At 45.3% G+C, this 25,775-nt stretch overlaps 1 protein-coding gene across 2 annotated transcripts; it reads left to right on the top strand.

Annotated features, from left to right (window-relative positions):
• The first annotated feature begins 1,601 nt into the window (after positions 1-1,601).
• Positions 1,602-25,287, top strand: NELFB (negative elongation factor complex member B). 2 transcript variants are annotated; one of them, XM_054997151.1, is made up of 14 exons: positions 1,645-1,729; positions 4,961-5,011; positions 7,409-7,572; positions 8,318-8,417; positions 9,127-9,357; positions 10,287-10,472; positions 12,415-12,527; positions 13,466-13,568; positions 15,087-15,182; positions 16,443-16,585; positions 19,862-19,968; positions 21,700-21,841; positions 24,497-24,605; positions 24,863-25,287. In XM_054997151.1, exons 4-14 carry the CDS (start codon positions 8,367-8,369, stop codon positions 24,998-25,000), a joined length of 1,419 nt encoding a protein of 472 aa, XP_054853126.1. In that variant the 5' UTR covers positions 1,645-1,729; positions 4,961-5,011; positions 7,409-7,572; positions 8,318-8,366; the 3' UTR covers positions 25,001-25,287. The 2 variants fall into 2 exon arrangements, with proteins under 2 accessions (XP_054853124.1, XP_054853126.1); XM_054997149.1 differs by lacking the exon at positions 4,961-5,011 and having other exon boundaries at positions 1,602-1,729.
• Positions 25,288-25,775: the final 488 nt, after the last annotated feature.

Here is a 25,775-nt window from a genome sequence, read left to right on the forward strand (position 1 = left end):
CAAGAACTTACGCCACGTACATGATACGTTCCACGTCAGTCTTTTGAAAAGAGCTCCTACCGATGACAAGTGGCACATCAAAGCTCCACCCATTCCAACTTTAATTGACGACCAAATACACTATGAGGTACAACAAATTTTGGACTCTAAATTCAAACGAAATCAGCTTTTTTACCTCATTAGATGGAAGGACTTTGATTCTGGGTATGATGAGTGGGTGAACTCTGTACATGTTCACGCTCCTAGATTGACCAAAGCTTTTCATACTCGCTACCCATACAAACCAGGGGGGGATCTGTTTTAAGGGGGGCAGAATGTCAGGTCCAGTGTATATCTAAACTGTACTGACTCCATTTTCTAATGCTTCTAGTGTTTAAGTGCTTTCTTCCCAGGTGCACCAGTTCCCAGGCAGCATTCCCACCGGAGGCGACTGTTTTGTCTAACACCGTTCCACCAAGCATTGGCCTTGAAGGAGAGCAGCTTCCCAGGACTGAGAGATGTTGTTTTGAGAACTGTGGGGGGAGGCAAATCCAGATGGGTATTGTTACTCTGTACCTTATGCTTTGCCCTTCATTGGTAACAATGATCATGTACCATCCTGAGTCTCCCATTCAGGACAGTGGACTATAATGGACCTTTTCTGCAGTAAAGTTTCCGTATTCAAACAATGGACTTGTGTTTGCTTCTAAAGGGAACCCTGTAGTGAGAGCCTTATCTAGCCACAGTCTGACACCAGCTTCCAATCCCCCGCTGGGAGATTACAGGGACCTGGGGATCCCCTGTCGAGGGACTCCAGGTCCCTGGCAATCCTAAACCTGGAGAGGGCAGGATTTGGGGAGGGGAAGGACCTGAGTGGTGTATAATGCCATAGAGTCCACCCTCCAAAGCAGTCATTTTCTCCAGGGAAACTGTATAGCCTAAAGATCAATTGTAATTCCGGAAGCTCTTCAGCCACCACCTGGAAGTTGGCAACCTTAATTGAGAGCCCTCCTTTCTGAGTAAAAAACCTGTCTTGCATAATCAGTTTTGCATAGTTTGTAGAAATCCAGGAGGGTGGAAGCTTTCCTGACCTCCTCAGTCAGGCCTTTCCACAAGGTGGGGGCCACCACACTGAAAGCCGGTGTGCAGGCAGCTGTTGATTTTTCTCATGTGCAAGGTGGCACCTGCAGAAGGCCCTGTTTAGAAGAGCGAAGCTGCCATGGTGGAACAGAGAGAGAGAGACAGTCCCATCGATAAGATGGACCAAGGTAATCATGAAGAGCTTTGTATGCGATAGCCAATTGGACTGAGCCCTGTAACTCAATTCAATACCCGTGGAGTATTTGATTGATTATGTAATTGATTATTGATTATGTGGTATTTATGTTGATTGTGCTTCCCCCCCCCAAACACAGATTAGGCTTGTCCTGCCAGAATTTGATTTACTGGCCCAGTAAAATGATGGGGGTGGGTAGAAATACTTTTTACAACCTTATCTCAGTTTAGAGCGGAACGTTCCGTGCTGGGCAGAGTTTCCGGGAGGAAAACATATCTCAGCACACAGCGGAGCTGAGGGGGGCTGCTTACGGCGAGGCACCACGGCGACTGCTGTATTTCGGGGACGGACCCCGCAGCCGGGTCCTGCGCCATGTTCGCCGGGTTGCAGGAGCTTGGCGTGGCCAATGGGGAGGACTTAAAGGAGACGCTGACAAACTGCACGGAGCCGCTCAAGGCCATCGAGCAGTTCCAGGTGGGTGGGCCTCGTTGCCATGGAGATTTAAGGAGCTAGGCACCGCCGCTGAATCCCCAGTTGGGGGAAATTTGGGCGAAGAGGCGTTGAAAGAAGCAACGACCCCATTTCCCTCAGGGTTTTGCAAGCCCCGCAATTCTAACTACCGAGAAGGAGGCGGTATCTTTGAGCGTGTGCAAAGTGCCTTCACCCGTTTGCCTCTTAACAAGATACAAACAACCGTCCACTGTACCCTAACATTGCACCTATAACTGTCAATGCAATCCCAGGCAGTTACTCCAGTCTAAGCCCATTGATTTTAATGGATTGAGACTGGCGTCACTCTGCTTAGGATTGCACTGCTAGAGTTTCCCTGGGAAAGATCTGTCCAGATAGGGAAATAAGCTTCAACTGTTCCTAATTTCTGCCTATATTTTGCCTTTTGTGAGGAACTGGTGGAAGCTATTTGCCAAGTATTGTTAGTGTGCGCACTTATGCGCTGAAGTGTGCTGTCTTTCCTTCCATCCCTCCCACATAAGCACTTATTCAAACAGTAGTAAAAAGTGAGAAAGGCAGACTGTAAATGAAATAAATAAATACAGTTGCAGCCAGTGTTCTATAACCAGATCTCTGATGAGATAAGCATTTTTATAAAGGAAATTATTACAGTTGACTCAGTAACATTACAGCTTTGTGCAAGACAGGCTGTTGTGTATGGCAAGCAAAGAAGAGCTGCCAGCAGCGCATAATTGTTTTGTATGTGTGTACATGCAATATTAATAATGATATTTAGCAATTGTATAGCTTTTTCTGTTTTCAAAGTGTTTCTGCATATGTTATTACAGTGATCCTTACAACAGCCTTGTAAAGAGAGGCAGTGTTATTATCTTCATATAGCAAATGGTGATGTAGCCTCAGGCTGACAGAGAACAACTTGTCTGTGGCTGAGATGAGGTCTGAACTAGCAACATTCTGGATTGTAGCTTAGTCCCTTCACCATAACATCACACTTCTATTTGTGGTGTATAGTTCCCAGAATGTACCCTATTTAGGCACTGACCAGATCTACTTTGTTTCAGCAGTGTTAGTGGTTGCATACCCTCTGAACATACCCTAAAGAAGAATACTAATACTATTATTCACATTTTGTATACCAGTGTTTCTCCAGCAGGCTCATGGTGGTATACATGGATGTGGCTTGGTCCACTTTATCATCGCAACAGTCTTACGATATAGTTGAGGCTGAAAAAGAGTGATAGGTTCAAGATCACTGAGCCACTTAAATGGCTGAGTGAAGATTTGAACTCTGATCTTCCTAAAATACGATTTTAAAAAATGTATTTATGTTATTTATAGTCCAGCTTCCTTACTGAGACCTGTCAGATTACAGTGTTGGTCAATATGATCAATGGCTGGGAAATTAAATGACAGTACAATAATAGGGTAAGGATTTGCAGTCATTTGGAAACAAGCAGAAAGCCGATACAGAGCTGAAAATAATGCTGAACCAAAACAGCAGCAAATTGACATGACATATTACATGATGTGGAACTATCGAGTAGGTAAATACTTACAGTAACAGACAGTAACAGTAGTACTATCTAAAGTCCCTGTACTTTTACTAAAGCATCTCTCTGAACCATTTTTTACCAACTATGCTATGCTAGGTCTCGGGAAGCAAGTGAGAAAATTGAATAAGAGTGTGTAAGAGTATCAGTGTTTCAACTGTGAAATGTTGGAGGAGGTATTGGTGTGTGCAGTTGCCAGGCAATCATAAACTCTAGTTTCTCTCATTTTCCTTTGTTCCTCTTCTCAGAGAGCCTGCAAGTGTAGTGGTTAGAGTTTCAGATTAAGACTCGGGGGAGACCACGGTTCACATCTCCATTTGGCCAGGAAAACTCGCTTGGTGTGTATGCCACCCTGAACACTTAGGACAGGATAAATATGTAATAGACATGTAAGATTGGTCTCTTTGATAGTTCTGCCATCCCCTAGGCATGTGGAAGGACAGTGAGTAATTAGAATTATAAAAGGCTAATAACAGTGACTAAATTCCTTCATCTGGCTTTATTCCTAGCCATTAAGGGTTGTAGAATTTAATCAGTTGGTGATGTTTTCTAGGCTCCAGTCTTCAGGGACAATTCATATTTTAAGGAGGAAAATGGTGGCACAGTTTATTAAAAAACCTTGAAAAAGTTTCAAGCTTTCCTCTCCCAGACTGGTAATAGTTTGCCATTGCATCAAAACTGGCAGACTGGGATTTGCACTTTCCTTGCAAACCAGTTCAGTCCTGTGTTTTGGAAATCTGCTATGTCCCTTTGTGGCAAATTCAATGATGCCTTTTTAAAAGTGTACAGCACACACTAAGCATGCTAGCTTCTCTTTCAGTCCCCCTGCAAACCATTATCTGCTTAATCCAGTAGGAAGTGTTGCCAAATGTATTTTAAGATGCAGAGACTAGAACTCTGTCTGAAATAAAATGAATGGACTGTGTGCCAATTGCAGAGCAGCAAATTCAAGCCCTCCCCAGGCAAATGTGGGGGGAAGATCTCTAGGTATGCAAAAAAAATGACAATGTAAATTAACCAAAAGGGGAGCGGGGCATTAAATGTGGCCCAAAGAGGACTGAACATTATGTAAAAGGGCCAGAAGGCTGAGTGTCAGTTATGTATGTTGGGGAGTGGAGGATCAGCCTGCTTATGTCCCTGGAGAATCCTGGAAGGAGAGATTTCCAGAGGGAAATCCCCCCACACACACACGCGCGATTCCTCAAAGACTCCAAGCTTCTATAATAAATACAACCAGATCTATTGCAAGATCAAGTGCTTCTGTTAAGCATTTACAGGTTTTTTTAAATGGAAATCATTGTTGGCAGTTCAAGTGGAAGCCAGTGCAGGGCAGACTGTTGGAGAATAAATGAGTACCACATATGGCAGGCAGAGAAGAACCCTTAATGATGTGTAATAGCACAGGTGGGAGGGCAGGACTGGGGCTCTTATCCTTGGAGAATGAGCGTGGGTGTTAGAAGTACAGTGTGGCTGTACTTTCAGCTGTGAGCTATCAAAGGACAGTGTTGCATTCTGAGCAAAATACCCCAGTACTTAAAAAAAAAAGCCTTGTGGCACCCTTAAAAGCTAAATGCGTATATGATAAAAATATCAGAGTCTGGATCTTTTGCATTTCATTGCTGTCTGATTTCATTCTTGACATTTTCCCTGTCTTGTATGCCCACGAATGTCTATCGACCAGCAGAAATCACGCATCTGATGAAGTAGGCTCTAGTTCTCAAAGGCTTCTGCCCCAGTAAGTCTGTTTATCTTTTAAGATTGCCCTAGTCTTTCCTTTGTCTTTACTAAAACGGACTGCTGCGGCTGCCTCTCTGGAATTAATTTCATTTTAAAGAAGAGCTGGGGCTCCGGGACTGGCTGCAGATTTGGGAAGGCCCTCCAGCGACCCTCACTAAACGTGCTTCCCTGGCTTATGTATGCCCACGTACATTTTCTTGGAGGAGGGAGCAGAGCATGATGCTACCACAATGCTTTTGCCACCATCAGTACTGCCAAGGCTAAAAAGAGTATGGAAGAATCACACTTTGCTCCCTCCAGGTGCCTCTCTTGGCATGAATTGGGTGAATGCCCCTCCATGGGTGCCTGTGGCATCACAAAGACCTCTGGGGGTGATCTGCCATTCCTGGTAAGTGCATCTCTGGTGATGGGCCCTTTTCCAAGCTTTGGCAGATGCCCCACCATGCTGACCTTGATGTCAGCCTCTGCAGGGAAGGGTAAGGAACTATATGCCTTGCTTGCTATAACACAAGTACAAAAAAATGCTTCGGGGTAAACCCTGTTTAACTGATTCTTTCTCCCCTACCCCCGTCATTGTGAAGTCGAAACTTCAAATGCCCAAGTCCTAGAAACCACAATGTTTAAACTGCACATCTGACAAGAGGGGACTCCTGTTGTTGTTGTTTTTTAACTCTTTAAATTGTCATTCGAACACCGCAAGAGTGTTAACCCAGCCATAACGGTTAAAGAAGATATAATTGGAGTAAGCTGCAAAATCAGTTCAGAGAAGCAATTATTCCGGTGGGTTTAGCGCTTACATTGGCCACTTGTCAAGGGAAAACTGAAGTGGACAAAAACTAGAATAAAATATTCCAGGGTGCAGAGGAGTGTGGCCCAGACAAAAGCTTCATTTCCTGATGAAATGTTTATCTGGAAACTTGCTGCAGTTGTTGAGGGCATAAGCCACTTTCCCTTCTCTGCCTTACTACCCATTCTGTCTTCTTGGATGTCAAGCCAGACCCAGAATCAGGTAGAGAGGCCTGTCAACTTCCCCCTTGCCTGTTAGTGGATATGACGGTGAAAGAACCCTGTGCTCGAGATGGGTGGAGATGGTTGCTGAGGTACAAAGTCACCATCAGTCCGTCTAGCTCTGGTTTTGTTGGGTCTTTCCCAGCACCTGCTACCTGTAACTGGAAATGCCAGAGACCAAACCTGGGACATGTGTGCAAAGCTGTGCTGTGAGCCCATTCCAATGGGATTGGCTGTTGTGTTTAATGGTGCTGCGAGACTCTTGTTTGTTTGTATAGGAGAGAGAGGTTCTGGTGTCTCATAGAGTCACTATAAGAATTGTAGTGCTCTGGAATCCCATAGATTTTATGAAGGCTGTATATATGTGTGAGGATTAGGAGAATGGAGGTGGGAGTAACTTTATCCCGTTGTTCATTGCAATCTCTGTTCTGCTTTAGGTACATTCAAGTTGAGTTTTAATGTGAATTCCCGTTCCAAGACTTGCCCCTCACTCTGGGGCGGCTGAAAGATATATATTTTAAATTTGGGTGTGTCCATTAGCAATTTATCAAGGCCGTTTTCACACTGCTTACCAGCCACGGAACATTGCGCCGAGCTCCTGGAACGACAGCATCTTCCTGGTGCGATTTTGCACAAGACGCTGTTGTTCCGGGAGCTCGGCACGATGTTCCGTGGCCAGTAAGCAGTGTGAAAACTGCCCAACTCATATAATCTTTAATGCTTGTCCTAAGTAGATCTATATGCAACAGAATTGCTTAACGTTACTCTTTTTTTACTGTATTATTTTAAAAGACAAATTTGGGGGTTGCATGCTGTTGGTTTTTTATTGGTTCATTGGATGTCTTATGCTGTAAGACTGCATTGCTTTTTGTCCTGTAATCTGCCTAGAGTCTCAGTGAGAAAGGTGGGCTATACATTAAATAAATAAATAAAGTATTGTTTTTTATTCAATAATCCATCTTGAGTCTCAGTAGGAAAGGCGGGCTATAAATAAAGTAATAAATAAAAATCTCCCCACACATAGAAAACTGGCACTTCAGGGAGAAGTCTGGCCTAGAACTCTACCTCCTTCCATACTAGTTTTCTGCATATTTGTGGACGTTTCCCAAGGGAGCATTTGAGCATGAGCTGTTCCTGTCTCCTAGTCTAAAATAACTTCTGTCTTCGAAAGTCACACCTTATGGCTCTTCCACATGGCTCTTCCACAACAGGGTGTTTTGCTGTGGGGATAATAATAACATACTTTGTAAACCGCTCTGCGTGGGTGTTAAGTCATCCCGAAGGTCGGTATATAAATTGAATGTTATTATTATTATTATAGATTGGCCCTATAGAAATATACAGACTGTTTTCTGCCAACTGTCATAACATCATGTGATATTAACAGACAGAAAATGGCATCCTGCTGCCCTCTCTCCAGTCTGCTCTGCCATTCCTGGACCTCCACGGCACACCCCGGCTGGAGTTCCACCAGTCCGTGTTCGATGAGCTGAGAGAGAAGTTGCTGGAGAAAGTCTCTGCTATTGCCTCCGAAGGAAAGGCAGACGAAAGGTACGTTCTTACACCAGGACGGGGAGCGTAACAAGGTTCAGATGCCATAATAGATGGCCATTAACCATAATTTGGGTTCCAAATCATGGTCTGTATCCCAGGCATGCTCACAGCACATTATGGTTGGTGCTCCTTGCCTCCTTAGCTGTTTCCCTTCAGAATCCTTCGATGCTATCCCCAACTGCTCCTTCTTGCCCATTTGCCTTCCTAGATGACTGCATCCCATAATAAATTCTTTGGCGGGGGTGGGGGGGTGGTTTAAAAACATGATGAATGAAACGTATGTGCTACAGCAGATCACTGATCAGATCTCCAGATGGTCGTTGTCTTTAACTTGAAAGCAGCAGTGGGGGTGGAAATGAGGATGTGGCCGGGTAGGAGCAAGGAAGGAATGCTTTGGAAAACTGACAGCTAGAATGTTTTCCGCTTGCTCTAGACTTGGCTTTTTGTGGTCAGGGAGCATCCAAAGGGAGAGGAATATCACCAGTCCTGATTTTGGTGATTCAGACGTCATGCCAAACCCCAGTTTGTACAAACTGTTGTTCACAAACCAGTTTTGACTCACTGTTTAATATCACTTTTTGATAATATTTGTTCACTTTTAAACCACAATTCAATACTTTGGCTGTCAAAATAAACCATGGTTTGGAAACTTATGTTTTTGCCCTCAGGTCTGGACCCTGACTGTATCTTCCTATCAGATTTTCAGCAGTGCTAAAACAGCCTTTGTGCTCACACACTCCAGGTACAAAAAGCTGGAAGACCTTCTGGAGAAGAGCTTCCCCTTGGTCAAGATGCCGTCTGTACAACCAGTGGTGATGTGCGTCATGAAACATCTGCCCAAGGTAGGGAGTGCAAGGGCTGCTATTTCATCTTTGCTATCGCTGTATTTTACTCAGCATAGGAATCAATGTCTGGTATAGAATTCTAAAGAATCTCTTTCATTTAAAAACACTCATTTCTAGCTCTGAAGGTTCCACAGATGAGTTTGATGATGGTGGCAGTGCCTTCCAGGGTCTTACAGAAACAGCTGACGCTATTTGTTTTAGAAATCTGCTTATTTATCCTGTTATTCAGCCCCCAACAAAAAATGGAAGGAGAGGCTTTCAAGTAAGGCCCAATTACTGGCATTTTGAAAGGAGTTGGGAACTGGGTGTAGGCTTAACGAGAGTTTGGCTGCTGCTTCTTCTCCCTCTGATGGCCTCCTTGGTGGCAGCTGGAAAGAGGGGAGCTCATTGTTGGAGGTGGATGCAAGCCTGACAGAAGGGTCCCTGGCTGCTGTCTCTGCTGGCCTCCCTAAAACACACCGAACTTCATAGCTGCATGTCACAGAGGGAGATTCACAAAGGAGGACCATGTGTCTTTCAGAGAGGCTGGTCTGTCTTGCAGTCGCGGAACACTTGGCTCATTTTCCATGGTTCCCCAGATAGTTTGAAAACTCTGTTTTAGGTGGCAGCTGGGTCCTTTCCCATTACAGGGACTTAGTTTTAGGGGACAACTTTCCCATTTGCTAACACTCCGCTCTCTCCTCTCTTCCTTCACGGTCATGTGCAGGTTCCTGAAAAGAAGCTGAAGCTAGTGATGGCTGACAAGGACCTGTACAAAGCGTGCGCTGTGGAAGTGAAACGTCAGATCTGGCAGGATAACCAGGCCCTGTTTGGCGACGAGGTCTCCCCGTTGCTGAAGCAATACATCCTGGAGAAGGAGAATGCTTTGTTCAGCAGTGACCTCTCTGTCCTGCACAACTTCTTCAGTCCATCCCCTAAAATGAGACGGCAGGGAGAGGTAAGAGCCAAGGATGCCAGTGCTAGCTGTGTTTAGGTTGGAAACCCCAGTTCTGCACTGGTCTGCACTGGTTTAGATTGGAAATCCCAGTTCTAATCCCTGTTTGGCTGCAAAACTCAGGATCAAAGTGAATGAGGCAGAAGATTAATGGCTAGATAGATTTTTGGCATTTATGGCCCTGCGGTAATGCTGGTCAGTAGAACATAAACTTAATTACGGCAAAGCTTTCTCTCACACACCCTGATTTCACAAACTAGGTATATATTTTTTCTAAAGCATTGTTTCACTTTATATCAGAACTGAGCCACTGACAATTTATGGTTTATGATCCTCTGGAACCCTGAATCATAAACCTTGGTTTAGAGCAGGTTTGTGTTAAATATGGTTTGGCAGAATGTCTGAATTGCAGCTACTTCATCCAGTAGATAACAAGTGAACTCACAAGTCAAAAGACTGAGAAGGTGAAAAAAGAAAGCAGCCAAGCAGCTCCAGCAGCTCCTCCCTGCAGAGTTTCTAGCTAGTATTGGTTGCCATCTGATCTGGGAAAAAATAGCCTGACCTACTCTGGTGCCTTTAGCTTGTTTTGTAGAAATCAGCAGGTCAAGCTTTTCATCACATGGAGATAAGTGTTGCCAGCTGCTGATGTCTGGTGATCAAGCAGGGAAAGATCAAGGGCAGAAAGGTACAGCAGAAAGCTAACAGCCCTCGGCGGCCGACCTGCTCCCAGGGCCACAGAAAGGTTAATAAAAGGCTGAGTAAATGCCAGAGGAGTGGTAGAACATGACAGTCGATAAAACGGGTTCTGCTATAAAGCCAGATTTATGCCCAGCAGTTATTTTGCCAGATGTTTTAATTGGCATTTTTGGAGGAAAGTCGGAGTTGCAGAAGGCACTCTGACACTCGAGGTTTTGTCTCTCTCTCGGGCACAGGTGGTTCAGAAGCTCACACAGATGATCGGGAAGAACGTGAAGCTGTACGACATGGTGCTGCAGTTCCTGAGGACCTTGTTTCTTCGCACACGGAACGTCCATTACTGCACATTGCGGGCAGAGCTCCTGATGTCTTTGCACGACTTGGATATCAGTGAGATCTGCACGGTGGACCCCTGCCACAAGGTATGGGTGCTGGGCCAAGCCCACGATTGCCCTCAAAGTCTGTAAGATGCTCGCGGGCATAAAACGCTCTTGCTTTGAAACAGTACTGCTTTATTCCTTCTTTCTTTCCTGCTCTGCCTTTCCTTCCATAAATGGACATTCAGAGTGGGGTCACAACACATTTAAAAACAAAAAGCCGTGCAATTATAATTTACAATGAAAACCAAAACCATCAGCGGAATTGACGCTTCAAAGCTGTAGGTGGCTTTTTTCAAGCAGCTATTCCTGGGAAGCACATATGTTAAATCAATCTTGGGCACACACCATTTAAATAACTTCCAATGCACTTCACAGATTTCTTTTGTTATTTAAATCAAATATTTCAGTTCAGTTTCTTTTGGTACAGCCTATATAATGAATACTGCATCCTTTTTTGTTTATATGACTCGTATTTAGTAAATGAAGCGTGCTCGGTCTTATTTGGAGCACTGTTTTCCACCAGAGTTTTCTGGAAAGCTCACATCTCTGCTGTCTTGCATAAGTGCCTTGGCCTACTCAGCATGGGAGGCCGAGATTGCAATGGAATGTGTGAAGTGCCTTATACCAGCAGTCTGTGGCTCCGTGGAGGTGCCTCAGCTTTGCAGAAGGGCCCAGGTTCAGTCCGTGACATCTCCACTTGAAAAGGACCAGGCAGTAGGTGATGTGAAAGACCTCTACTTGAAACCACGGCGAGCTGCTGAAAGTCTTGAGTAGACAATACTGACCTTGATAGGCGACTGATTCTGAATAAGGCAGCTTCATGTGTGTGTGTTCAGCCTGAGAGTCTTGGAGTCCTACCTACTGGGTTGCAAGTCAGTATATATTTTTCAGAGAGACTTGATACTCGTATGTATGTGTAGAGAGCAAGGACACCACAACTCCCTCCTCTCTGCACAGGATGGTTTGGTGCCATCACTCAGTAGTGCAGAGGATTCCTCCATGGCTGTGATCCGCCTGAATTCTGTACATGAAAGCACAACTTCTCCCCCTCCCCAAAGCAGCCCAAACTGCCCTCAAGAACATTGCTTCTGAAGGATAGGAGATCCCCCACTTCTCAGGAGCAACATGAGGGGGGAGTTGGAAGGCTACCACAAGAGGGTGGAATTGCTCCCTCCCTGCGCTTTTTTTGATAGGATCCAACCCCAGGTTCACCTGGTGCTTGGCTTATGTTTTCTGTCCCTAGCTCTCTTGGCTTGCTGCTCACAGACCTGGGCTTCAGTCCAGACTAAATTTTCCAGTAGCAGTATGGAACTTTGCTGCCTCCCTTATATCCTCTGCTGCCCGCTGATCTCCACAAACTGCCCCTCTTAAGGGATCGGGGATCTGCAGCAGGAAGTGGAGATCAGTGGAGATTGTCATTTTAGCCTTATTCCAACCCCTGGTCTTGATACTGATGACTATAATTTTGGCTCTTCCCATTCCAGTCATATGATTTCCTGTCATGTGCTCACAGTTCAGTGGGTTCCATGCTGCCAGGGGGTGGGGAAGTCGGTGGTGGGGAGGTTTAAAGGTTAGCTCCAGGTCTGGAAAGGTCAAGTAGACAACAGCCTTATACCAAGTCAAACTGTTCGTTCATCTAGCCCAGTATTGATGATTGACAGCAGCTCTTTAAGATCTCAACTAGAGGTCTTACCTGACTCAGCTGCCTGAGATCCTTCAACTGAAGTTGCGGGGGATCAAACCTTAGGCCTTCTAAATGCAAAGCATGTGTTCCACCACAGCTAGAGATTGGCCTGCTACATCATTGCTTTTCTGCAGTTCACAGTCCTCTAGCAGGGGAAGGAGAGGAGCCCGGGAAATCCCATGAAAATGGAAAAATCGCATGTGTAATGTTACTGCATAGCAAATAAGGAATTTGATAATCTGCTGTAAGAGGAAATTTCTATAAGGTGTGTCAGATGTTTTTTCTTCCCCTCCTTGACAGTTTACCTGGTGCTTGGATGCCTGCATTCGAGAGAAGTTTGTAGATAACAAGCGTGCTCGAGAGCTGCAGGGATTCCTAGATGGGGTGAAGAAAGGACAAGAGCAGGTCCTGGGGTGAGCAATCTGAACAGGAGGCCTGCTCTGGCTTTTTGTACTGTCCAGAACATTGTATTAGGCTGAAATTTACAAATGTCATAAACATCTTTCATCAGGCTGGTTCAGTGTTAGTGCGCATGAACTTTTGATTTATACACTTCAGGCTGGATATTAGAAGAAGACACTTGCTGTAGGGGGGGGGAGATGTTTCTGGGAGCGGGTGTGGTCAGTTCCTATTTGTCATGCCTTCCACTCATAAGCAAATGTCTCATTGCTGCCAGCAGTAGAGCTGGTTAGCTTGGATGCATGGGTGCTGCCTGTGAGACAGGATTGCTACCCATGAGAAATTATTGATATAGTAAGGATGGCAGGTGGGGGCGTGCTGGATGGGAAATTGGATTTTTCCCTTTACATCCCCTTTCTACTGTTATTCCTCTTTTGACTGCCACCAAATCCCCCCCTCATTTTTCCCTGTAAGCCTGTGTCCCCCGGGTTTTCACATCCATAAATGTTAGACCCTGAATTGGATGGTCCATGCCAGCCCAATCCCATCAGATCTTGGAAGCTAGGAAGGATCAGCCCTGGTTCATACTTGGATGGGAGATCAGGGAAGACCAAGATCACTGTGTGGAGGCAGGCAGCGGTAAACCACTTCTGCTCCTCTCTCCCCAAGAGGGTGTTACCATAAGTTGTCTGTGACTTTACAGCACCTTAGACACACAAATGTTAGCCATCTGTTTGGCGAGGGAGGGGAGATCTTGGCTATCAGATGCAGCAATGATGTAATTGGAGGTACAGAATTTGATGTAAGAAAGTGCTGTTGTGCCGGTGTTAGCCTTGCAAAGTACCATATTGTGATTGTGAATCAGCTCTGGTATGCCGAATCTTCTTGCATAAGCCATGAATTTCCACAAGTTGTGTAATTTTTCTCTGTGTATTCTTTTCCCCTCCCCAAGGGATTTATCCATGATCCTGTGTGACCCGTTTGCCATCAACACCTTAGCACTGAGCACCATCCGTCACTTGCAAGAGCTGATTGGGCAGGACTTGTTACCCAGGGTGAGTCTGAGAAATCAGAGGCCTGGAGTGAAGGATTGAGCATGCGTGTCTCTAGAGTTAAATGCAATCCAAAGTACTAGCTGGCCCCCAGCCAACAACCGAAGGCTGAGAGAGGAGGTGTCACGGTTGTGGAGCACATCCATTAAGGATTACAATGCAGTCCTGAGCAGAGTTACACCCTTCTGAGTCCACTAAAATCAATAGGCATGGAAGGGTGTAACTCTGCAATGCAAGAGGGGAGGAGCTGTGGCTGAGTGGCAGGACATCAGTTTCGAACGCAAGGAGGCCCATCCAAGGTTCTGTCCCTGGTGCCTCCAGTTAAAAGCATCTCAGATAATAAGCAACGAGAAGGATGTATTGTCAAAGGCTTTCACGGTTGGAGAATGATGGTTGTTGTGGGTTTTCCAGGCTGTATTGCCGTGGTCTTGGCATTGTAGTTCCTGACGTTTCGCCAGCAGCTGTGGCTGGCATCTTCAGAGGTGTAGCACCAAAAGACAAAGATCTCTCAGTGTCACAGTGTGGAAAAGGTGTTGGCAGGTCATTTATATCTACTCAGGAGGGGTGGGGTTGAGCTGAGTCATCCTGTAAGAGTTTCCCAGGGTGTGGAATGCTAATGGCGGGAGGCTTCACTGTATCCTGAGGAGGTTCTTTCATAGAACATAGCCTAACTCAAACAGGGCACAGTATCTTATTCCAGGACGCCAAAATACTGGACAACACTTCCAACTACTTTGTCAGACTGCACAGGGAAGCCATTGAAATTCACAAGCATAAGCAAAACTTCAACAGGAAAGAAGAAACCTTAAGAATGAACAGAGCATGGTTTCCAGTTCTGAAAAACACCAGGCTAACAAAACACTCTATACCCGACAATAGCCCTGCAGAGAAGATTAGCACATCAAGTACCAATCCATATGCAAAAGAACCTCCTCAGGATACAGTGAAGCCTCCCGCCATTAGCATTCCACACCCTGGGAAACTCTTACAGGATGACTCAGCTCAACCCCACTCCTCCTGAGTAGATATAAATGACCTGCCAACACCTTTTCCACACTGTGACACTGAGAGATCTTTGTCTTTTGGTGCTACACCTCTGAAGATGCCAGCCACAGCTGCTGGCGAAACGTCAGGAACTACAATGCCAAGACCACGGCAATACAGCCCGGAAAACCCACAACAACCAACCAGAAGGATCTTTCTCTGCTCGAGATGCTAGAAAATCACTGCCAGATTAAGTAGGCACTACTGCAATGGATGGACTGACCAAATATAAAGCAGCTTTGTATGATAGAAAGGGTCATAGGTCAGCTTTGCATGCAGAAGGTCCCAAGTTCAGTCCCTGAGCTGAAAAATCTCAGGTTGAATGGCTAGGAAAGTTCTTGGGAGAGCTGCTGTTGTCACAGGGCTAGGCAGACCAACAATTTGGCTCAATGTAAGGAAGCTTCGTACACTGTTTACCTACAGATAAGGTAGCCTTGACAAGAGTGTAATTAAAGTTTGTGGGTCTTGAATGTTCAGGAAAGCCCCGATCTTCTGCTTCTGTTGAGAATGTTATCGCTGGGACAGGGAGCTTGGGACATGATCGACAGCCAGATCTTCAAGGAACCTAAAATGGTAAAGTGCCATTTGTAATATTTTCAGCTGTTTACATGGTCCAAGAGCTCTCACAAAAGCTGGGATTTCAGGCTGCAAGGGGGAGCTCACATGACTGCAGTTCTTTAAAAGACAAACAGCCTGTATGGAGAAAGCTAGCATGGGAGAGAAAGCTAGCTAGAACCCTTCTTCCTGACATGCTGGCTTTCTACGTGCAGATTTTTTCCCTTGTTTGTATAGAGCACATTCTGTCATTTGTCTTTTTACAGTTTTATTCAAGCTTACACAGTTCTCCCTTTCTGTATTTCACCCTAACAACAACCCTGCAAGAGGGTCACTGACCCAAGGTCACCTGGTGAACTTCGTGGCTAAGCGAGAATTTGAACACAGATTTCCCCAGTCCTAACCTGACACTGACCATTGCACACCTGGCTCTCATGGTGCCATAGTCGGCTCTGCCTGTCAACTGACGTGGGTCATCCCAGACACAGGATGGACATATTACTGGGAACAAGGCTTAAATTTAAAAACACTTCTGGGCTCAGGCCAGGCATATTTATTTATTTTAAAATTATTTATATGCCTGCCTTTCTCCTGACCATCTCCGGACTTAAGACTCAGGCTTAACTGGGGGTACAGATCTTCCCTCAATTTTAGATACGATGTGAGCAAAGAACTCCTTTTATGAGTATGATTGCATGCTCTCATGTCATACCCATCATTTAACAAAGCTACAGCCAGATCCCCTTTATACCTACAAACCGAGCTCCAGCAACAGTGAGGATTTTGGTACAAAACTTGGGTCGAACTCCTTCTTTACGTATGAGTTGAGCCCCCTAACCTTGCTGCTGCTGCTTGTTGCTCGCCTTAAACGCTGCGCCAGGTAGTTTGCATCTGCCCAGCAGCCACAGGTGTTACGGAGTTGTTGCTGGGATGTGCCTTGGTATCTGAACTAACTTATATGCTGCAACACGTGGCTGCTTTTGTGCCTGCGCAGCTGGTAAATGACATCATCTCCATCACCAGAGCAAGTGGCAGGATTTCAACCAGGCATGGTCAGGTCATGATTCCTGCCTGCAGAACAGTGATCGAGCACCCTTGCTCTGCTCTCAGAAGAATTGTAAAGCACGCTTCTTTTGGAATGGTGTGCCTCCGTCTGCTGTTGTACCTGTTTCCCCAGGCAAATTATCTTTGATAAATGTTGTGAGTTGAGATGAATGCGTTGTGGAACTCCATGGTGCTCTCGAAATGGTTTTTGACCTCCTGTTTCCTGCATCTAAGGAAGTCGACCTGATCACCAAGTTCTTGCCAACTCTCATGTCTTTTGTGGTGGACGACTACATGTTCACTGTGGATCAGAAGCTGCCTTCGGAAGACAAGGGCCCAGCGGCATACCCCAGTGCCATCCCCGAAATGTTTCCAAAGTGAGTTGTTTTGAGTATTAAGCATTTACCAGTTAAGTGGTTTGTTAGTCCCAAGGCTCATCTTTCTCCGTAGTGTGACAAGATGAAAAAGAATGAGGTTTTGGATGGGGACAATACTTAGCCTTTTATATAGCACTTTATAAAGCACACGTAACCTGGTTGCAGTTCTTGCAGCATCCCTATAAGGTAAGCCGGTATTATTATTTCCATATGAACGTATTGGGGGTGGGCTTAGGCTGAGACGCTGTGGCTTGAAAGCTAGTCTTGGTATTGGGGTTAGAGTGTCAGACCAGGACCTGGGAGGCCCCGGTTCAGATCCCCACTCAACCGTGGAAGCTCACCCGGTGTCTTTGGACCTGTCACATCCTCTCAGCCTAACCTACCTCACAGGCTTTTGGGAGTCTGAGGAAGTGAGCTGTGGCTCCTGAAAGCTCATCCCCTATCACAAATTTTGTTAGTCTTATAGATGCTAGTGGACTCTTGCTCTTTTCTGCTGCTACAGACAGACGGACACGGCTTGATCTACCTCAATCTTTTTTTTTTAACTTTATTAAGTTTTTTTTTAAATAAATGACAATACCAAACCAACACTAGTGTATATACAAACTTCTCCTTTGTACACACTAACTTAAAACATAACAATACAAAACCCCAAATATTACAATTCCTAAAGAGTTCCATACATCTAGAAATTCAATAGCTCTTGACAATGAATGTTAGAAGAAACAATTTCTTTTCCCTGCAAAAATTGCACAATAGGAAACCAAACTGCTTGAAAAAATTTTCGATAAGCTTCCAGATTCTGAATCTACCTCGATCTTGATCTACCTCTTAGGGTTTTTATTAGAGTAATAACAGGGAGGATGATACTGTAAGCTGCTTTAGGGTCCCCAAAGCGGGACTATAAGTACCTACAAAAAAAAATTGTTGCAGAAGCAAGGTTTGATCTAGGAACCCCCTCTCATTCTCTTCAGCACTGAGCTACACCTGCTTTCTTTGAATTGGCTCATCCTGATAAGAGGGGCTGTGCTGTAGCACCACAGAAGAAATCTCTTTGGTAACCCCCCCCCCCCCCAAGTTCATAATCAATATCAGGTTATGTTGACCTAGGAATGCACATGCTTGTGTGGTATCACTTCTGCAGTTCACTGGCTAGGAAACAGGAAGCCATTCCTGATCAGCTGTTGTGTTCCTGTGAGGGTTGTACCTGTCCTTGGATAACTAGGACCCATCAACCCCCTCCTCCCACGGTCACCAGGGCTTGGTTTCCCCAAGGCCTCAGATACAGAGAGGATGGGATTATTTCCACCCAGCCCCCTCCCCTCCTTGCTACTCCCATCCATCAAGCACAGGCAGGGGAGCTTCTTTTCCTGACTGCTTCCCCTCCCACTCTTACACAGTGTGCAGCAGGCCACATGTTCCTCCCAGAGCCCTGCTGACCATTGCAAGGGATGTGGGCTCAGCAATGCTGGCTGTAGCATTGGCACTGCACAAGCAGCCTGATTGGCTGATTGGGGCCTCCCTTTCTCACAGGGCCCTGCGCCACTGCTCTCCTTTGCTGCTTCGGTCTTCACGGTGGGGGGCTGTGTATCTGTGTCTGACCAGCTCACCAGGAGATAGAAACAAAGCACAGAGCTGGGAGGGACCCAAGGGTAATCCAGTCAAAACCCCTGCACAATGCAGGGAATTCATAGCAACTTCCCTGCTCAGTGCCCAGAGGAAAGCAAGAAACTTCCAGGATCCCTGGCCAATCTGGCCTGGAAGAAAACGATGCAAAACCGAATTATTCAAAAAGGCTTTTGTGTTGTAGGGAGGGGCTCTCAGATGCTCGCTAATGAGTTAAGGACTGTAGACTTCACCACTATGTTGCCTCACGTACTACCTGTTGTCTTAAATATGTGGTCCTATGAGCTACTTGTGCGTCATGTGGTCTGATGTCAGCCCTAGAATTGCTTATGCTCTGTTTCAGCATTTCTTCAACTCTGTATTGGATTCTTATGCTATGTCTTTGTAAAATTGTGTTTACCCAATGGCATTGTTTATGGAAATGTCCTCGAAAGTGCCTGTACTAATCTCACACTGTGTAACCCGCCGAGTCTCAGTGAGAAAGGTGGACTATAAAAATGACTGCTGCCGCTTTGCCTGCTGCTGTCACCTTGTCTGCTGCTCCCAGTGGGTTGGGGCTGCGCCGGCTTCAGGAAGGCGGGCTTTTATTGGGCAAAGGCCAGGGCCGGGCCAGGCTCCCGGGCCAGCTCCAGACAATGACATAAACAAACAAATAAGAAAATTCCTTCCTGACCCCAAGGTGGCAGTAAGCATATCCTCGGGCACATAAGAATGGACTATGAGATGCCTGGCACCGACTCACCTTCTCATCCATTTTCAATCCAGGGCACATCAGGACATCACATATCTGAGAGATAATGCCTTCCTTATATTACAGTAACAATAAAGGAGGAACACAATGTGTACTACCGCAAAGTCCAAAGTACTCTACTGTATACGCAATATATCAAAGAACAGACTATTGAAAATAAAAGTGTTAGAAATATATATAAATGTTAGAAAACATACATGTAAAATGTGATGCATAGCAATTTTTTACAAAACCAGAATGTGATGCATAGCGATTTTTTACAAAACCAGAACATAACGAGACTACATAATGGAGAACGATACCTATTGTAAAACTTGTTAACAGCATGTGACAGGACTTCGGGATAATATTTCGTTTTGAAATGCCTTCATCAGAAGACTTCCTTATATTAGCCAGTGTCCCCGTTGTGATCAGACCCCGTTTTGTACCCCCATGGGAACCTGCCCGTCAGTTGAGATCCTCTTCAAGGACCCTCTCTCAGTGCCCCCACCACCAGAAGGCACACAGGTGTCCATCAGAGATGGAGGCTTCTGGGTAGTTTCCCCTGCTTTTACAGAGTTTCTTCCACAGGGATATTCACATAATGCTGTCTTTGTTCTAGCTGAGACGCTGCTCAAAACCTTTCTTATTTACCTGAGCCTTTGTTGCTTTAGCTGACATGTGAATTCTGTTTTCTTGGCACTTCTGCTATTATGAATTGATGTTTTCTTTGCTGCTCTTCTTATTGTTGATGTGTTTTTATAGTTTGCAAACTACTTAAGATGACCTTGGGGCAGAAAAGCAGTATTTTTTTAAAAAAACCGATTTCATAACCAAAGTGAGGGAGGCTTTTCTGTATTTCCAGTTATTTACGCAATTAGCGACTGCTGCAGCACAGGCTCTGTCTTTGTGCACCACAGATTCCTACAGGATCACCGAATCGCCTGCGAGATCGGGCTGTACTATGTGCTTCATGTGACGAAGCAAAGGAACAAGAACGCTCTTCTCCGGTTGCTCCCATCACTAGGTGAGTTGACTTTTCCGAGACGGCGTCTCTTGTTTCCAGCCAAGCATGGGCAGAAATGAGTATGTCACTGGCCTGAACCTGGAGCTGGTGGCTTTGGTTGCCACTTTTATATACTACTTTATAACTCCAGAACCTCTCAAACATCTTACAAAACTCCTTACAATCACGCCAAATGCTAGAATCAGGACAAGAAACAACATGGTTTCCATGGCATGTTAGATCATTCGGGAAGATCGCTCTCTAGTCTTTGATCTTTCTGTCTATGACATCCTCATAACTCATATGGCTGCCCTAGCCTGAGCAACTTTGGTTCAGGCCCAGAAGTTTCCACAGGCCCAGTTCTGGCCTGCCTCCCTGGGAATGGTATGAGCAGGCTCCTTAATTAACTGCACCTGCAGCCTGTTGTGCCAAAGCAAAATGTCCTTGGCTGGAAAGGAGCGTCAGCTCCAGTTGCCCTCCCTGCTTTCTCAGGCTAGCAACGCTGATATCAAAGTGCACCCTGATTGGATGACAGCCCTAGAAAAGATGGCTCCTCACAGTAGCTCTCTCTCGGATCAGCTCTCCTTGACCATTCTATTCCAACTCTTACTGTATCAGCATGTGAGAGTCTTTGCTCCATGTCAGGCAATATGATGACTTTCTTCTGTTTGTACGAGCAACCTGGAAGCTACTTTAGAGAATGCAGGTTAGCAAGCAAGTTTTATGCCTAGTCAGATCGTTTTAGTTAAGCTTAGGCAAGCCGTTATTTTCATTGCCTTTTGCTCTGTGCCTTGTAGAAACCTCTGTGGTTCCTGCCTTGCAAATACTCTTCTGAACTTAGTAAATAACTTATATTTGAACCTGGTGTCTAGAGTTACTGAACACATGTGTGCAAGTGCTCCCAGAATGAACCCAGCGACTGGGAAGTCTCCAAAAGAAAGGTCCTGGCCCGCCAGCAGGCTGGAGGGGTCTCAAGTGGCTGTGTCAAGCCTTTCGACACTTTCCTGACCAACATTCTCTGGCTCTGCCCGTCAGAACCTCTTGCCGAAGAACCTCTGAAGCAAGAACATGGAGCTGAGCAGCCAGAACTTGCTTAGTCCTTGGTGGAATCAACCTTTCCCTCGCAGATGAGCAAGAGAGAGCCCCAATGTCTGCTCTCTGGCACAGACTAGGTTCCTGGACATCCAGACAGTCTAGAAGGCGGGTTACTGTCAATTTCAGAAGTATAATATATCACTATAGGTTCTTGGGTTGCTTTTTGGCTTCTGATTTCTAAAATTGTAAGGTGCAACCATGCACCTTACAAGTAGAAAGCATTTTACCACCAGTTGTGACAACCCTGTACTGGACTGGATTAGAACATAACATCTTGAGATTTGGGTCAATCCCATCTTTAGCCTGAACATTAGTTTTGGAGTGATACCTTTTCCAGGCACCATTCACCCCACACGTTTGGTTGTTTCCCCGAACCTTCCGCTACACTTGGTCCAAGGAAAAGAGAGTGAGTCTCAGAACCACCTGAATATCTCTTTAAAATTTTACCTCCTGCAGAACTGTTCTCATCATCTCCATTTTTTTAACTCTTGTTGCTTTATATCTCACAGCGCTGTCTTGCTTTCATTGATTTTATAAGCGATTGTGCTTTTAATTTTATTTTTGTGAGCTGATGAGTGCACTTTACAGAGAATGCAAATACTCTAAATAAAAGACGACCGGGGATTTCCTCTCTGTGTGTTCTTTGGCATTTTGCAGCAGAGACCTTCAACGATCTGGCCTTCAATGATATTTTCCTGCACCTGCTCACTGGTAACCTCACTCTTTTGGCTGATGAATTTGCCCAGGAGGAGTTCTGCACCAGTCTCTTTGACAACTTCTTCCTTGCTGCCTGCTCAAGGTAATCTCCTGTTTCCAAAACAGCCATGCTTGATGTTGCTGAATGTGAGAAATCTCTCACAGTAGCGCCTCTAATGAAACAGCATATTCCACACATGCTGGTTGTCCAAAATAAAACCAAGCAAAAGCTGCTGCCATGTTGGTTCGTTGTTGACAGTGGAGAGTGCCCTCAAGTCATAGCTGACTTATGGCAACCCCTGGTGGGCTTTTCATGGCAAGAAATTAACAGAGGTGGTTTGCCATTGTCTGCCTCTGCAACCGTGGTCTTCGTTAGAGGTCTCCCATCCAATTACTAACCAAGACTAACCCTACTTCTGAGATCTGACAAAATCAGGTTCACCTGGCCTATTCAGGTCAGGGCCATTGTTAAATTAATCTGATGTAAATTAGAGATTTGCATTGGAGGGAATGCAAACGCTTGCCAATCGTAGGATTTGGCTTCTCTTCCAGTAGAGCAGGTGGGATCCATCACACCTCAGAATGAAATTATGCTTTGAACCAGTGACCCCAAACAGATTTTCCTTGGTCCATAGTTGAAGTTCTTTTGTGAGCCAAAGTGCTACAGTAAGGGGGCATATTATTCTCAAAGTGGGAGGCATGCAGGCAAGCAAGGCAACAGGCTGGTAGAGGTCCAACCAGGACTCTGGGTTTCCTGTGAGCTGCTTAATTCACACAGTGTGCAGAGCTGCTCGGATGAAAATTGCTGTCTTAAGAACATACCTAGGAATAATCCTGAATGAATGGATTTGAACAGGGTTCTGAGTGGGGATGTGTTTTTCGGGTTTACGATTCGGGTTTTTAACCTGAATTGGGCCTGACTCGGAAAGATTTGGGATTCCCAAAGCAACTCTTTCTGAAGCATTTGCAAACAGCAAGGAAAGTACTGTTTGCTTTCAAACTTCCCACTCTTTTTCCCGCTCTTTTTCATGCACAACACTTTTTTCACCCGATGGGAGCGGGGAGAAGGGGGTTCCTTCCTCCCCCTCCCATCGGGTAAAAAAGGTGGCGGGGCGGGAAGCTTGAAAGCAACACTTTTCTTGCCGTTTGCAAACGGCAAGAAAAGTGCTGCTTCAGGCTTTGGTGTGCTCCATAAAGATTCGGGAACCGGAATCTTTTTCAGGTGCACACTTCTAGTTCTGAGTAGACCTGCTTAGGGTTTCTTTCAGAAGCAGGCCTGAGTCCAAGGCCACTTGGGATCTGATTGGCTCTTTGTGTCACCTGGTTCCTGCTGGGCTGAAAGCTGTAGTACACACTGTAGCCTGCTACAGTGGGGTGCTCTGTTGTTGCTTCTGGTCTCCCATCTCTACTTGCAAACTGCTTTATAATGGCACAGAGAATCACTACAGTAGTAAAAGCTGGAAGTTATAGCATTCTTAAAGAATGTCCGCAGGTCACACAAGATGCCTTTCAAGGTCACTTGGCAATGTCTGCAGTGTCTTACTATATAATCCTGACAGCAGGGCTGGTGTCTTTTTTTGTCCTTTGTGTAGTGGCTACTTGACTGTGGGTGGATTAGAAATAGTTATTAATAGCGGCGATAATAGTCATGGATGCTTTTGAGTGGGCTGTACTGTAATCTGTTCAACATTTATGTAAGCACAGCCTCAACCAGCCAAGGATATTGTCCATTATATTCTTTACTAAAAAATTTATCCTCTGCAAGATGGCTTTGTTTTCTTTATCTGCTGAGAACATTAGAAATAAGTACCTTAATTCAGTTGCTAACCCATGTTGCATAGATGGTTTGATATGTAAGCTATGGAGATTTTCAATAAGCAATTAGCATTCAAGATAGCAGTCCCCTGCTCTTTCTAATCATAATGATAACAACAACATTCAATTTATATAACGCCCTTCAGGATGACTTAACACCCACTCAGAGCAGTTTACAAAGTATGTTATTATTATCCCTACAACAAAACACCCTGAGAGGTGGGTGGGGCTGAGAGAGCTAGACGCTGTGACTGACCCAAGGTCACCCAGCTGGCTTCAAGTGGAGGAGTGGGGAATCAAACCTGTTTCTCCAGATTAGAGTCCTGCACTCTTACCCACAACACCAGACTGGCTGTAATGTATAGTAATGGGGTTGTCCATTTTAATTTATATTTTTCTCGGATATATGCAAAAATATTTTCATTTCAAACGTTCATTTTATTCTTCATTTCTATTCATTTTCATCATTACATTCATTTTTTTTTGTTTCCCGTGATTTCGTTGGGAAAACTTCAGTGTCAATTTCATGTTCCTTGATCTCTCCTGTCCTCTTCCTCTGACCTTAGATTGAATGTTTCTGCTGTCCATGTGTTTGACTTTGATGACCGGAAAGCTCTGATGTCAGTTTCATATTGCCTGCTGCCTTCTCTGGCTCCCTTGAATCCCCTTGATCTTTCTACCCATGCTATTAAGCGCTGTGGGCGGGGGATGAAACAAATGTCATTGGCTCACTCATATTCTCCTTAATTTGGTTACTCTAATAAATGTAATAAATGAGAGCCTCTCGGGCTTTTAAAAATTATTTGTTTAGAATGAATATGCCTCTTGGATTTTAGGCAGCATTCCCCCCCACCCCTTTATGGTTTCTAAACAGACTGCTGTTGTGTGATGGCTGGAAACATGCAAACTGGGTTGCCTTTTAATTCTTTCTGCCGCTTGACAGGAAGGAGAATGTGCACAGGCATGTGCTGCGGCTGCTGCTTCACCTGCACCACAAAGTGGCGCCTGCCAAGTTGGAGTCCTTGCAGAAGTCACTGGAGCCCACCAAACAGGTAGGCAGTGGGAGAGGGATCACGAGTCTGAGAGTCCAGCAAATGCAAGCAGCAGCTTTGCAAAGAATGATATTATTGGGCCCACTCCGGTTTGGAGCCTGAGATCATAACTGTGTTTGTGCACACACATCCTTTCTGATTTTATGTGTGTGTTAAAAACACCCCCACTAATAACAGTATTTAGCTTCCCACTTGTAGCAGCTGGGATGAAGTGTGATTAATGCTTTTTTTTAAAAAAAATCCTTCTTATTGCACAGAGTGGTGAAGCTGTGAAGGAGCTGTACAGCCAACTTGGTGAAAAACTGCAACTGCACAAGCCTGGCCCAGCCCAGGCAGCTGACGCCCCACCCATGGAGTTGTCTCTACCAACAGTCCCCACCCCAGCTACTCTCTAAGCCACGCCTTCCTTGATCCTACAAAGGGAAGAGCCAAGGTGATGAATGCTCATCTGGTTTGGGAGACAGCCTGAATCCCTCGGCCATCACAGGAAAGGACTCTGCGCTGCCTGGCCTGCATTTTTGTGCATCTCCCAGGAAGATAGCTCTGCCATGAAGGATGCTTTCATGGGAATCGTCGTGTGTCTCTTCTGCCTTAAAAGCAGACACAATTTCCTTTTTTGTAATTTAATGAGTGGAAATGATTAGTGAAGCTTGATTTTCTTTGGCTAGGATTAGGAAATAAAATTTTAAAGACTTAATCATTTGCATAATCTTGTACTCTATGGCTTCTTTTTTCTTTATGCAGAATCCTCCCTTTTGGTGGTTGCACAGGACTTGGCTCCTGTGCACCTCACAGGCGGGAGGGTGGTCCATCAAGTTCAGTATTGTGTCCTTAGACCGGCAGTGGCTCTCCAGGGCCAAGGGCAGGGAAAGATCTTTCTCAGCACTTGCTACTTAAGATCTACTTGAGATCCGCTAACTGGAGATGCTATGGATGGAACTGCAGTTTTTCTGCATATAAAGCATGGGGGCATTTTGTATAGAGGCATGGTATCTCGGATAGGAACCAAATGCCAGATCACTTCCATCCTTGGGTCAGGGGTGAGGGGTTCTGGCTTTTATTTATCATCATTTATTATCATTGAGGAAGCTCCCCCCACCCTCCACTCCCTTCCTTTGCTGCTTGCAATGTACAGAAACGCAAGATTGCTTCAGAAGCTGGGAAATTCTT

Source organism: Eublepharis macularius, chromosome 14, assembly GCF_028583425.1.
Source record: "Eublepharis macularius isolate TG4126 chromosome 14, MPM_Emac_v1.0, whole genome shotgun sequence".
Taxonomy (NCBI): domain Eukaryota; kingdom Metazoa; phylum Chordata; class Lepidosauria; order Squamata; family Eublepharidae; genus Eublepharis; species Eublepharis macularius.